The sequence below is a fragment of the Symsagittifera roscoffensis genome, chromosome 9 (assembly GCF_963678635.1).
Source record: "Symsagittifera roscoffensis chromosome 9, txSymRosc1.1, whole genome shotgun sequence".
Classification (NCBI taxonomy): domain Eukaryota; kingdom Metazoa; phylum Xenacoelomorpha; order Acoela; family Convolutidae; genus Symsagittifera; species Symsagittifera roscoffensis.
In genome coordinates, this window is record NC_087070.1 from 52,976,774 (window position 1) to 52,992,472 (window position 15,699).

At 39.6% G+C, this 15,699-nt stretch overlaps 1 protein-coding gene across 1 annotated transcript in view; it reads left to right on the forward strand.

The window, feature by feature from the left end:
- The window catches only part of LOC134854893 (uncharacterized), a gene marked incomplete in the record, with an annotated part of 161,968 nt that overhangs the window by 145,420 nt on the left and 849 nt on the right, over positions 1-15,699 (forward strand). The window contains 10 exon segments of the mRNA XM_063871253.1: positions 265-521; positions 855-981; positions 1,393-1,571; positions 1,862-2,137; positions 2,365-2,521; positions 4,733-4,878; positions 5,396-5,498; positions 6,534-6,708; positions 7,044-7,122; positions 15,211-15,370. Coding sequence (XP_063727323.1) covers positions 265-521; positions 855-981; positions 1,393-1,571; positions 1,862-2,137; positions 2,365-2,521; positions 4,733-4,878; positions 5,396-5,498; positions 6,534-6,708; positions 7,044-7,122; positions 15,211-15,370 — 1,659 coding nt within the window.

Genomic DNA, 15,699 nt, shown 5'->3' on the forward strand with positions numbered 1-15,699 from the left:
GTCTTAATCTTAATCCTAATAAGTAAGCGGAGTCTTAGAAATCATTCGACATTTTGAATTGAGGCATGCTATTTGGACTATTTAATACTTTGCTATAGCGTGTGGGTGGTTGATTTTCAAATAAATCTCAAAATTTTTCATTTTTTTATAAGTTTTGTCAATTTTATAGCAAATACTACTCCATAGATCTTAAAAGGCAGCCGGAACATTCAAGTCTTCGCCTTCATACGAACAGTTTTGTTATATCAAATTTTTTTATTAAAGAACCACGGAGCTCTCTGAGTCGCCTCCCAACATCCAGAACCGGACTATCTACCAGAATGAGACCCTGGACTTCGTTACTTTCGGTGGCCTGGTGCCTGGACAGGCTTACAACGTAGAGTTGAGATGCTTCTGGCAGCCAACTGACACTCAATACACAATCTACAGTTTAGTGTCGCCATACCAGAATACCACTGACTATGTGACCTTGACAAATAATGGACAGGCTGCTGAGTTCGACCCCGTCTATGGATGCACAGGTAGAAGAAATGAGCCCAGTCATTCAAAAAGGGCTATATTGAAAGAATTTGGCGAGGTTCTTTAAAAGACGATTTTGCTCCCATTAATGTGCCTCAGTCGCCATTAATTGTTCATGATTGTTTCAAATTAATTGTAACTCAATAATTCGATGCGATTATTTGTCAAAGTTGAGAAGAATGATTGATTGAACTGGTTTCTCGCAAAATCACAGCTTTTTAGATGCTAGAAAAAAAACTTTAGTGTTCATTGGAACCAATTGCACTCAGCCTATTTTTCTTGACTCTTTCAATTTATACCCAGGCAACTTTTCTTCGCTCAATGATCCTTTTTAGACCCTGGATACCTGGAGAACTTTGAATATTTTGGAGTGGACAACCAGACCGTGGGCGTGTCCTTCTTGGCCCCCCTGGGCGTCAGCAGACAATACTACTTCCAAATCAGCCCTCAATTTTCCAGCGGGTAATGACACTTCAAACTAAGTACCAACTGGCTTTTAGCGGTTTATTTCACTAGTTTATCATTGGCCCACAGATGTGAAATTTAGATAAAAAATAATCAAAGATTCAAACGATCTGAAATAAATATTCATTGGACGCATGGAAATTAAAACTTTTCCAATTCATGATGAAAATTCGTATTTTTGAGCTCAATGATTTTACTGAACATTCGATTAACTATTTTTTTTATACTTTAATCATAGTTATTGAAACCACCGTTAATCATTGAAGACAAAAAATAATATTATGATCAACACAAAAATAAAATAATGATCAACATTAAAAGACAAACTATCAATGAAAATAACACCAAAAAAATGGCGATGCAGCCATTTGAGCTCAGGAGCTCAACAATTTTTGGTTCATTTTTCAGATACGAGCGTAATTTGACCTCAAACCACTCAATGTACGCCGTGCAAGGGGAGGAGTTCGAGGCCACCTACGACGGTTTTGGCGCCTGTGAGAGAATCGACATCAATGTCTCGAGTGAGAGTGGCTGTGGGGCTATTCTGTCCCGCCAGTACACCCACGTCTCGGTCTTCACCTATACAAGTAAGAACAGACGGATATTTTTTAATGTTCTCATAGTGCACAAGGGGGGGGGGGGGGGTGTTTGTTACCACTACAAAACTCGCATGGATCTTTGATTTAGTTGTTTATACGGCTGGATATTCGTTACTAGTTAACATAACTTTTCATATTGCTGAGAATTAAACAAAGTTCAAACCTGTACTTTTTGTAAGTTCTTATATATAAGTCCAAAATAATTAGAACTTAAAGTTAAATAGCGCGTTTTCTTAGAAAAAAAAACAGTTTGTTCATAACTGCCTCTCTGTTTGCAGCGCCCAATACCCCATTTTGGGTTCCGGAGACCAGTACTTCCGATTCTAACTCGGCTATTACTCTCACTTGGAATGACACGAATGTTCCGACATGCCCCACCCGCTTCATGGTGTACCGGGACGGAGTGGCCTCTTCGGATCCCGACAACAATGGCACCTCCAAGTCCATGACGGACGACACCGGACTGACTGCCGGCACCACCTACGAGTACAGAGTGTCAGCCTCCGCGTACGGAGAGACCAGTCCCCCTTCCGACATCATGGTCATTTGTACTAGTAAGTACGGGGAGGGTAGAAAATATACCCAAGGATTCAGGAACAGACGAAGCATTTTTGCAAGGACAAAAAAGTTTGAAGTGAACCAAAATGAAACAAATTGGTTTTCCAGTTGCTTCAAAAAATTTTTTTAAATGTCAGAAATCGAGTGTAAAGTAACTTTGGAGATTAAGTGGGGGACTTTTTAAGTTGGGTAACCACTTATAAACAGTTGTTGCTCCTTTCAGAGCCTGACCCACCTGACTTTCTGGCGTATGTGAGTAGTGACCTTGGCTCTTCGTTCACTGTGGGATGGAGGGACCCGGTAGCGGGCGAAGTGGACGGCTTTCTACTCAGTGACAACCAGGGACACAGCAACATGCGAGTTATCGGAAATAGATTCAAGTCAGTTTCGCTTACATCTACTAACCAAAATATAGTTCCTAGTTTCAATGGACTTTAACGGGCAACAGCCGAAGGTGTAAAACTAGGAGCAGATCTAGCATTTTGTTCGAAAACTTTTTCAACAAGTTTTTTTTGGTCACCAAATACCTCTTCTGAAAGAAACCAATTTGGACAAAAAAAATCTGCGCAGCAAAAAAAATTGCCAAAAATGTCATAAGAGCGCTTTTTCGGAAAATTAAGATCGGAAGTTTTTTGGTGCGCTTGAAGTTTTTTGACGCAAAAACATTAGTATTTTGTATTTTGTCTCAACGGTAATACTACCCCTCAATCGTTAGTATTATCATAATAAAAATTTGAATGCGCAATGAGTTTTTTGATGCAATTGGTAGCTGCTCAATTAAAACTCAATTTTTACCCACAAAAACATCTAAATATTTCGAGAACAGAATAAATTTTAAAATAATTCTCATAAACTACCGTGGTGGAAACATTTTGCGGAATTTGCGCTTTCAAAAATGGTTCAAATTTTTGTTCCCGCTTAAGTGAATTTTTATCTTTCAGGAACAAATTGTGATGGAATTTTTGATACCATCTGGAAGATATCGATGCCTTGAGCTCAGACTTAAACGGATATTTTACCTGTGATCATTTGTTTGAAGTTATGGGGTTCTGAGGATCGCACTTTTGCCCAATCTGGGATAATTCCTTCGCCCCAAAATTCAATTTTCTTTTAATGCGTAGCGTATGAAGTGGACTAATCCAGCTCAGAATTTTTTTTGAACTGGAGCTGACAAATTGATTGACGCAATGTTCATTTTTTCATGGTTGAGTTGACATGTGTACGCGCGGAACAATTTCAAAATTAACAAAATGCAGATTTTTTTAGTAAATTTTTGTCAAAAAATACAGATATTATTATTTTACGGGACAATTGTAGCATTTAGAGTATTAGCCTGATACCAGAAATTATTTTCAACTTTGAAAAACAAAAATAAGGAGATCGAAAAAATATCGGATAGAATTTTTGCAAAAATTTTGCTGTTAAATCTTTATAAAAACAAACAGCCTAAAACTGACTGCAGTCACTTTGAAACTGTTCGACAAAATCTGCATTCAAAAACCTGTGAAATGTCATTTGAAATTTCTATGGCAAAAAAAAGAACAAAAACGATGAGGTTTTCAGATGAAATTTTGTCAGAGGCAGCTCATACCTGCACATCTTAATGCGCAAAGCGAATCCGAAATAAGGATAACTTAAAAAGTTTATTTTCCATTTTTTACCGCCAAAGGACAAAAAACTTTTATTCACGTTTCGGTAGTTTTCTCTGCAACCGATTAAAATATAAATTGAAAGTTTTTAAGCTTCTGTTTGAAATGATTAGCTTTGTTCGAACAGCAAAAACTTCACACCGGTTTTTTTCGATACAGTTTTTTCTTTGGAAATCACGACTCAATTTTATTTACTCTTAGACACATTCGGCACCTCTGATTTACAATTTTTTACCTGATACTGCGGAAAAATCAGTTCCAGCAAAAACGGGTACATTTTTCTACCTTCGAAAGTCGAGAAAGTCCAGAGATATCTGAGTTGAATCGAGCAAAGTCGAGCACATTCTTCCTTTGACTGAGAAACTGGATACCAACCGATATTTCTTCGGCCACGTTAAGATATACCAAACTTTAGTCGTTATGTTTGAGAAATAACAAATTTTGCTCACGAAAAATGAAAAATAGGTCGAATTGCTGTGAAAATTTTGTGAAGATTTGGCACAATACACTACAGTTGCGTTCAGAAAATCAATAACCCTACAACAAAAATAAACACAAAGTCTAAAAAACTTTCTAAGTTGCGAGCAGAATTTTTTTTTGTAGTTTTTGAAAATTTTTAGTGCCAAATAACTGCCTTCAAGTCACCTACTTGCTTGCTTTACTTGCTCGAAATTATTCAATAAAGCAAAAACTGTGAACAAGTTTTTCAGACAAATTTTCAGAGTATTTTAGCGTCGTTAGATTCACGACTAAGATTTTTTTTTAATTTGATATACATTGATAATGATTAATTATACCCATTGTAAAGATTAATTGTGGTACTTGATTTTACGTGAAAAAAGTATCTAAAAACCCATAAAAACATGTGATGCCAAACTTCCTCCCCACTTTCAATGGTCGAATCAAACATTTAGTGTAGTTCGCATTAATCACGTATTGTAGGTACAACGACAAACCGCCAGGTGCGGAGTTTACAGTGTCTGTCAATATGCAGTCCTACTTGGAGTGTGACGTCACGGGGGTGGAGCCAATCAGAGAGCTAGTCAGTGACTCATCATACATCTCCAGTCTCACTGTTGTAGTCACGGGTGAGTCACAGTCAATTAAAGGAAATAATCGACAGAGAGAATTTTTTTCCCACTGTAGGCATGTGGTGGCCAAATGGTTAAGAGTTCAGACTCTCTGACGAGAGATGGGAGGTTTGAATCCTACCACAACCACGAGCCTGTTTTTTTTTCACCCTGCGGCGCTGAAAGTTTGAGTAAAACTGGGCCGTTATATAGCTATGCCTCCTAAAAATGTCAACAAAGTTTTCGAAAATGCTTCCTCGAATAAATCATATATTCGCTTACTTATCTTCAACCCATTTCGATTCAAAAGCAAAAGAGCGTTTTATAAATGTTAATAGCGTTTTGAAATGTTTTCACTTTTGATCAGACATGTCAAAATTCCAGCCATTTTACTTATGTTACTTATACTCAAGGGGTAAACGAGCAGGACCAAGTTTGTTGATTTCAAGTAAATGGAAATATTACAAAAGATGCAAGCACTCGATTTCTATGATCATTGCATAACTTTGTTGCATACAACTTTTTTGTGTTGCAGCTCCTATGAGGCCCATATTGTTGAAACACTCCTCGACTGCGGAGACGACCTTCGTGATGCAGTTAGACGTGCCGAGAGGCCTCGTGTCCCGAATCCGAATCAGGTAGAGGTAGCCCAGCAGCTGAATCCGAACGAATACTGCAAATAAATTTATTTGGGTCTTCTTTTAAGGTTGATACGGCTTTCGGCCCAGCCCAAAAAAACATATGTTCTGGTCAATTTGTTTGAACTGTGCCAAAAAGTTCTGATCACAGTTGTGTAAAAAATTCAATTTGAGTCGCCTTTTTGTGCGGCGTTTGATAAAAGTTTTACATGAAAGCATTTACTTTTGCAAAAATTAATAGCAAAAAGCAAAATTGAATTTTTCTCTTCATATTTTTTCAGATTCGTTTTTTTAGAGTTTCTGCATTTCTTTTTACTTGGAAAGTGCTAAGCTAAGCTTCACAAACTACTTATTCACAGCTGAAATTTATCAATCATATGTTTTATACAGTGGCATGCGCAGAAATTTTTTCTAGGAGGCGGTTTTTCGAAACAAAAAATTGAAAAGTTTGTTGACCTTTTTTTAGGTCGACCAATTTGATTATCCGAGCTCTCGGAAAGTACTATAATGACCCTATGTCAAAATCTTCTGTGCCGACGGCAAATCTTTGAAAAAAAAAACAAGCTAAAAATGACGTTGTTTCAGCCTTTTTAAAAATATTTGACAAAAATGCGTTTTTCGGCGCTACTTCGGCACGCTAATTGTTTTATAGTTTTTTAAAGGCTTTTCGATTTACTCAATCGTTTTAATCGCTCCAAGTTAGAATAAAAAGCAAATAGACCTTTGAGCCTTGAGTCGATCGAGGTGTCGAGAAAAATTTGATTGAAAAAACTCTAATCTGTCCGTCTTTTTAAAGTCTCGTTGAGTTAATTGTTTTTTTTTCTATTTGCCTGTTGAGATAAATAAGACGACAAGACATTAAGACGACTAATGAATGTTAAAAGTTGTAAATTGAATTGATCGAATCTAAGGAAATCATTGTTCTCGGAAATGCAATTGGAGAATTTGTGTGTAGCGTCGTCCTAAAAGCGGTTGTCGTTTTAACAGCTGTCCATCTTATTTGCCGGACACCGTCTGCTGACCTTGATTTTTTAGATCGAATCTGGCTCTTCCAACTGACCCGTTGAGTGAGGAGGGTCTGCTGACGTCACTGAGTGACGCAACCAATAATGACTACATGTTCTACCCCCACGACCAGTCAGTGGACGGACCCACCTTCCTCGTCACATTCAACGACCTCCCGGATGATGGGACCAAGTACAAGTTCGAGGTACACAAATTTATCCTAACAACTAATGCAATATAATCTCCTGCTATCATTGAATTCTTTTTTAAAATTGTTTTTATATTTTTTTCATTGTTTTGATTTCTTATCTTGTTCTAGTTTTTTTTTTAATTTATGGCTAGCTTGAGCAAATTTCCTTCAAAACAAAAACAAACTGCCATTTCATTTGCGTGTGGATGCATAAAATGGAATAGTCAAATATGGATATCTCAAAGTAGTACAAAGGGGGTTGGCAGGGGTCGAATCTCTGAGAATTTGTGCGCCTATCACTCTGAATCACATGTGCGCAATTTTAAAACTAATTAAGATTTTTTTCTCAGGTGTTCGGTTTGTTTGACGGAAGTATCGATGCAGATGAAGCTTCGAAGCCCGCTGGCATTTCCTACAAATACAAAAAACGTAAGATACATCAAACCTTCATAACTAAGTTGGTGGTAATCGATTATATTAGTTCTGTTTATAAACATTCTGGTTAGCAGTAAACACTGATTCTGTACCTCTTGTGCCCAATTTAAGCGCAGCTGAGTAAGTGGTTGCTATGATTTTAGGTTATTAAGACGACAGGCGGACTTTAAGACAACATGACATTAAGACGACAAATGAGCGTTAAAACATTTGAAATGAACTGGTTTGAGTTTGAGCTGTTTCTATTTGAAACACAATTGAAGAATCGCGTATAGCGTCGTCTTTAAGTCCCATAAAACCTGTGGTCGTTTTAAGAGCTGTCGTCTTATTTGCCGGACATCTCTCGCTACATGCGAACTCGTGAATATTTATTACTTTGTAAAATTTCTGCTTTAATAGTAATTGTCTAAAAAGTCTAAGGCTGCAATATATCCGTCGTTTAGCCTTAATATCTCAGTTTGAAACTGTTTGAAATTTAACTGTTTTAAAAAATTGCGGCTTCTTTGTTACTACCCAAGCCCATCAATGCTTGATATCTTTGAAAAAGTTAAAATAATCTTGGCTTGATCTTGAAAAAATTGCAGCTGTCTTGGCAAGTTTTTGCCATAGAATTTCGGAAGATATCAAAGATTCTTGATTCTTCAAAATATACACAGATTTTTAAAACGATTTCCGAAGATTTGCTAACAAGAGGGGCTATTTTACTTTCAAGCTTTTTGGCTTTAAAACAAAATAGTAAAAATTTTTTAAATTAAGCTTATTGTGATAATAAAACTGAGTCAACAATCATTGAATTTGTGCGCATAACTAATAATGAGCAGACCAAAAACTCATTTTCTGTCAAAGTAGAAAAAAAAATTTCTGATGACTATCAATTGTCATAGTATCTAAATTTAGTTCATGTTTCAATTCGAGTTGTGTTATCTATTTTAATCATCTGTCTGGCGCTAACCGGTATTTAACCTTCGGAGTGTCTGTCACCTTCGGATGACAGCTATGCTATTGTCTCCGACTAACTTTCTGAAATACGGTTGCTTAACAAACGGAATTTAATTAACACTTCGAAACCGTCTTTTCACATGGCGCAGCCAACAGGCCAAAGTGGGGGGAAAAACCCACTGGGAATTACATCGTTTTGGCCCTCGACGTTTGCAGAACCACCAATGCTATGCGAGTTTTGGTTCAATCGATTTCAATGGGGGATGGTGGCAAAACACAGTTTAAATCCTAGGAATTTCTATTATGCCAGTACGTTAACTGCAGCGCAGATTACAGATTTACCAGAGGAGGTAGACGGGAAGAATCGCCTAGCTTCGGAACAAGTGCTTATCTCCAACTTGTACTTGTGCCTGGGGGAGAAAGGACAGGATGAGCTGCATAAGAGAAAACCACATCTGGACTTATCTGCAACAAGGTATTCTCGAGTTATAGATACCATTGAATCCGAATTTAGAAAGGAACGAAACGAAACGTACGAGACATTCCAACTCTTGGCACGGAAGCAACAAATAGGAGAATCGCTAGAACAGTTCCACTCAGTGTTGAGCGGGTTGGCCGCTAGATGTAATTTTGGAGCATTGGAGACCAGGATTTTGCGGGATGTGTTCATCGTCAACATGAACAATAGGGAGGCCCAAAACGAGTTATGCCGCTCGACGAAGACGCCAGAGGAGGTGTACCGTATTGCACTGTCATACGAACGCGGATATAAATATGCAAAGTCATACGGATCGATAACCGGGGGAGGAACCAGTGGAACTACCGGTGGAGCTGGAGCATTCCAAATCAAGACGGAACCAGTGGGGGCCATTCGAGGAGGTTACAGAAACAACAGATCGCGGGGCCGTGGATCATTCAGGGGGCGAGCAGGAATGAGAGGGGGTGGTCTCAGAAGATGCTATAACTGTGACCAACCAAATTTTACTCCGGAACATCTCACAACGTGTCCAGCGAAAAATGCAACGTGCAATTTCTGCAGAAAGACGGGACACTACGAGAGGACTTGTAGGGGGAAGCGAAATAATCAGGGAAGACCGGCAGTGGGACTGATCCAAAATCAGGAAGAGATGGAAACTACCGAGATAGGTGAAGCGGAGGATACATATTCTCAGCATGAGAATTCCGTCGGTTGGGTCAATACACCGGCCAAGAAGCAGCGATCGTGGGACTCGGATAGCTCAGGAGATTATGTCGTCATGGCAATCAGATCTCGGACGGAAACCGAGCTCAAAGTGGCCGGTGCACGACTGCCAATTAAAGTAAATGGAAAACAAACGAACGTTTGGATAGACAGTGGATCACCGATTTCGATATTCACTATTGGAGAATTAAAACGAACGTTGGGTACCGCAGGCGTCAAGGTGAAGGCACCAGCACCGGAGGACGAGGAGTTCAGGGATTACGGAAACAACCCCCTACGACTACTAGGAACGATGGATGTACTGCTGGAAACGAACGGATGGGTGACCAACGCAAACATCAGAGTGATTGGAGGAAGCAGACCATCAATTATTGGAAGAGACCTAATGCCAAATCTTGGATTACAGATTGTGCAGAAGGCACCGGAGGGAAATGTGATGTCGGTAAAGAGCGACCAAGCCACAGCTGAAGCGACGGACGTGGAGGACTCACTAGACAACTGGCAGATCTATTTCAGTAAGCAGTTTGAAAATCTTTTTAACAGAGTCGGGAAAATTAAGAATTATAAGGTACACGCGGATTTTTTTGCAAAGTTAACACCAATTCAACAGAAAGGACGTAGGGTGCCAATCACATTGCAAGAAAAGGTTGATAAGGAAATTGATAAACTTTTGCGACAAGGACACATCGAAAAACTGACTGAATGCTCGGATAAATATTTTGTTTCTCCGATTGTAATAACGGTGAAAAAGGACGGATCGGTAAAATTAGCGCTAGAATCACGGGAGTTGAACAAGCAAGTCCACAAAAACAAATACCAAATGCCAAATATTGAGGAACTTATGGATACGGTAGGACAAACGATAAGCGAACGGAAACCGGGGGATGTATACTTTTCTACTATGGATCTTACGTACGCGTACGGTCAATTACCACTTAGTCCGGAAACGAGCGTTCAATGCAATTTTTCGCTAGTGGGAGGAAAATCAACGGGTACGTATCGATTTCGTACGGGGTTCTACGGTCTAACTACCATGCCGGCGGAATTTCAACGAGTAATGGATACGATTCTTTCGGAATTTCCGCAGGCACATGCATTTATTGATGACATATTGGTGGTCACCAAAGGCACGGAGATCGAGCATATCTCAACAGTCGAGAAAATTTTGCGGAAGCTGGATCGCGAGAATATGTCACTTAAACTCACAAAATGCCAATTTGCGCGGGGGGAATGTGAGTGGTTGGGGCACAAAATAACCCGTACGGGGATAACACCGCTTGTCCGAAAAACGGAACCGATCGAATCGCTGAAAGCGCCAAAAACGGTGTCACAACTTAAATCATTCATGGGCTCCATTCACAGCTTGCACAAATATCTTCCGGCGCTCGCGGAATCATCAGCGTCACTACGCCCATTATTAAGCCGAAAAAACGATTACATCTGGAGCGAGGAATGTCAAATATCATTCGAGAGTCTGAAAAAGCAAGTGGCCAATATAGTAGAACTTCGGCATTTTGATATACACCGGGACACAAGAATTGTATGTGACGCTAGTCATAATGGGCTCGGAGCGGTTCTTGAGCAACTAAATGCCGACGGTTGGCGGCCGATATCATTCGCATCCCGGTATCTAAACGCAGCGGAGAAGAATTACTCAACGAATGAATTGGAAATGTTAGCAGTTGTGTGGGGGGCCGAATATTTCCGAAATTATGTACTGGGAAGGAAATTTTTAATAGTTACGGATCACAAGGCACTAGTGTCATTGCTAAATGGGAACAATAAAAAGAACAAAACAATGTTCAGCAGATTAACAAGATGGTTAGATCGCCTTATACCGTTCGATTTTCAAGTGGAACATAAACCCGGAGCAAAAATAGGACTCGCGGATTATCTCTCAAGGCACCCGAGCTTAGATCCTCAACCAATTAGCACCTACGATAGTATGTTTACGGTGGCGAAAATTAGTAGAATTAGATCCGCCCTCGGATTTAGAAATAGAACTTTCTCCAAAAATAGACTCGAGTCTCCATCGGTTACTAAAAATAAACGCGTTTGTAATATATCGAATAGAAAACGACCGGTAGAGGGCGAGCGATCATGCGACGGAAAATGGACCAATCACAAAGCAACAAATTGCATTTCCGGCAGGTCAATTGAGTTTAGCGAAAATTCAGTTGGGACTATTATTGAAGCTAACGTTGGTTACTCTAAATCTTTAAATTCATTAATAAACAATAACAATTCAAGCAATTTAATCATGGAAAGGAAGATCAAGAAATTATTGGAACGACACCCTAGCATTAGCAGTAGTGATGAAATTGAGGAGATTGACGTAGATATACAGGCGATAACAACAGAAGTCCGGAGCACTAAAACAAACACCATCATTTCTATTCCGTCGGTTTACCCTGGTGAAAGTTATCCGCCGGTTAATCCGGAAAACAAAGTTATGTCTATTATTCCAAGAAATTGTAAAATAGTCAGTAAACATTCCGCTCTTCCCGAATTATTTAATCTTCGATTTATAGAATCGCAATATCAATCTGATCCACAGTTACAAGCCATTATCGAGTTAATTAAATGTAAAGACCCTCAGTTACACTCGAAGATTGAAGCAATGAGTAAGTACTTTGCACAGTATACTCAGGATTTCCACGTAAGAGACGGATGCCTGTGGATGGACGAAAGGCTAGTGATTCCGAATACATTGCAGACGGCGGTGGTAAACAGACTTCATTTCTATCACCACGGAAAATCCAGTATGATCGACGCGGCTAAGGACATCTGGTACCCATACATGTTTCGTAGTTTAGCAACTATTGCTGGGAATTGTCCGGAATGCACATTAGCGGGTAAGAACTTGAAAAACATGTGTTCGAAGGATGACATAGGGAAAATACCTGAACCAAAAGAACCGAATGAATCAATCCAATTAGATTTTTGGGGACCCATTAACTATTTGAAGGAATCTAAGAAGTATGTTTTGGTGGCGGTGGACCGGTTTTCTCGATGGCCATCAGCTATGGTCTGTAATTCGAACCGCTCGGATAAAATTATCAAATTTTTAACAATGTACATAACTGCCCATGGAGTTCCGCGCCAAATTAGAGTTGACCAGGGAACAAACTTTATGTCTAAGGAGGTTAAAACGTTCTGCAATGAGCAAGGAATTGAAATCCTCACTTCGCCAGTTAATGACCATAGGGCAACAGGATGTGTCGAGCGCACGATTGGTAGCATCAAAAATTCAGTGCTGACGTATGCACAAGAAGACAAGCCGGAACCCTTGGATCGAATGGTGGAAAGAGCCCTCGGAGCCCTAAGATTTGTGAAAAATGCATCCCTTAAAATAACACCGTTCGAAGCGCACCACGGCCGGGAAGCCAATACGGTTCTCAGAAACTTGACTAAAAAACCTACGTTACGAAATCTAAATTGGGAAAATGTAATACGATCGAAATATGAATGTTTAGATGAACGAGACCCGATTGCTCAAACGATGCCGAAGCCGATGGACACTAATTGGGGAACCCGATCGGACACTGAATACGACCGGAAAAACAGACGGGGACCGCTAAGATTAAACGATGAACAAGCAGCTAATCAGGACAATGAGCCCGGAATAACACGGTCATCAAACGACCCTGTGGAGATACCACCGGCAGTGGTCATGCAGAGGACCGGGGAGCGTAATATGAATAGGTATAGACTATTAAAATCCAAAATAGTTAATCAAACTGAACACACTATTAAAATGAGTAATGGTGCGGTGCTTAGGAAATCAGGAGTAGCGCTCAGGAAAGCGAAAATTCCGAAAAAGCGGATGCCGGGAGGAGAGCTACCTGCACCACCAACGCCGTGGGATCTGAAACGTAAGCTACAACAGAGTGGAAGTCAGCCAGGAACCTCAAAAGGCACCAAGGGAAGTCATCACACCATCACGGGAAAGGGATCGAAATTCCAAATTTTGGAATCAGCAGAAAATTCAGACTCCGAATCGGACGACTATTTACCGTTGAGCACATCCAAACGAGGGGCGAAACAAACAAGCGGTCAAGACAACAATGGGGAAGATGGACAAGGAACATCTAGTGGGGGACCAGTGCAACTAGAAGTCATCGGAGTTCGTACCAGCAATAAGGAGACGGAAAAGGAAGATACGTTAACAGGCGGCGAAACAGGAATCGGGAATGACCAGGGAAGAACGAATACCGAAGGACCCGAACCACAAGAAACGGAGCGCGAACCAGAGCAGATCACAGTAACCGGGGGAAAGAAACGGGGCCGGAAACAACGACTTGTTTCCTATTCAAGCCAGGACTCGGCTAGCTCACTTGACGACACAAGCTCAAGACGGTCGGGCAGAAAACGGACAGCAGTGACCAAGATGGGGGGGGGGTCATGATTGACAACATTAGAAAAACGGACAAAGCCGGAACAGTCGAAGGAAAGGAATGAAGAAAAGAAAAAGGAAAAATTGAGTTCGAACAGTCTATAAAACTTTGCTAAGAAATGGGGAAGTCCAGGGAGAGGGCATGCTGCATAACAGCTAAAACTCAAGAATTTGTGTTCTAACAAAACTGTAGTTGATTTGAAAAACTTTGTTATTAACCCTTTTGTTTACTGCTAACATAGATACGTTGGATATTGGAATTGAGTATTATTTATTACAAGGAGGGAAATGTCATAGTATCTAAATTTAGTTCATGTTTCAATTCGAGTTGTGTTATCTATTTTAATCATCTGTCTGGCGCTAACCGGTATTTAACCTTCGGAGTGTCTGTCACCTTCGGATGACAGCTATGCTATTGTCTCCGACTAACTTTCTGAAATACGGTTGCTTAACAAACGGAATTTAATTAACACTTCGAAACCGTCTTTTCACACAATCTTAAAGCAATTTTAGGCAAACAAAAAAAGCACGTTGTTTCATCGAATTAAGCTTAGGTTATTAAAGAAGTTAACTAACTATTATCAGTTTTTGTTTTAAAAGTTTTTAAATTTAAAATTTTACGATTCCAGATTTTTTTTTAAAAAACTATTAAATTTGCACTTTCTCAACTGCTCAACCGCTCAAGTAGTAACTTGGATGGATATTCAGTGGTAAGATGGATATTCAGGGGAGTGGTGTCCAGGATTTTTGCGAGGTGGGCGGATTTTTGAAAAATTTTGATTATTTTGCCCTTGTTTTTCAGATCGACCAAATTGGTTTTGATTTTTTGAGTTGTTCCAGAACCTTTTAAAGACATTATTTTGGGTGCAATTAAAAAAAAACTGGTCGAACAAAAGCGTTTTTTAGGTATTTTTTGAAATATTTTGATGAAATATTTTTTGGCGCGGCGCGCTCCCTTTTCAAAAATAGTATATTTGCTCCAAAGGCACCTTTTAAAGACATTATTTTGGGTGCAATTAAAAAAAAACTGGTCGAACAAAAGCGTTTTTTAGGTATTTTTTGAAATATTTTGATGAAATATTTTTTGGCGCGGCGCGCTCCCTTTTCAAAAATAGTATATTTGCTCCAAAGGCACCTTTAGAAGATTTTTAGTGGGCTCAAAATGGATGTGATAAATAAATACCAAGGGGTTGGTGATGGGATCGAAACCTTGAGTGAAAAGCGCCCCCCCCCCCATATCCGCCCCTATGGAAATTCATTACCGACTAGGTACCATAAGAGTATATAGTTCATGAGATCTTTTTTTCTTACCGTTCTTAGAAGACTTGGCAGAAAATGTTATGATCAGTTAGATCAGCTTGAAAAAAGTTACAATTAATTTTTTTTTCAAATGTTTGGAATCAGAAATTTCTAATCAAATTTAGTTATATCACAGTTCTTCAGATATTTTGTCCTTATATGAAATGAAAAATATGCGAAATTGCTAAAAACTTAGTCGACTGAAAAGAAATAAAGTATCAAAAATGAGTTAACTTTTTTTTCCTAGCCAATAGACTGCTGGGTCTTCCAGTGCACGAGGGGGCCATACTGCTGGCGGCCATCATCATTCTCGCCCTCATTCTGCTGGCGGCACTGGTGGTCGGAGCAATCGTGCTAATCGCCAAAATTATCAGCATAAAGTCGACCGCATCCCAGGCAAACAACGCGTTAGTTCCTCATAATTTAATACTAGAAAGACTGATCGTATCTTGGCGAACACCTGAATGTTCCGACTGCCCTTTTCCTTGTCGGAAATGGTTTTTGGTTTACCAATCGATAAAGTTTTTAAAAGACAAAATGAAAAGTCAGTAGCCATTGTAGCATTCTAGTCGAAAAATTTCAAGATGAAATCTAAATCGAATTCAATGAATGCTTTGTAAGGATCAAGGCGGTAAGTTTTTTGGCAAAAGTAGGCAGGCGCGGATCTAGGAATTTCTCGAGGGGGCAGATTTTCAAAAAAAAAAGAAATTTTTGTCGACTTTTTTAGGTCGACCAA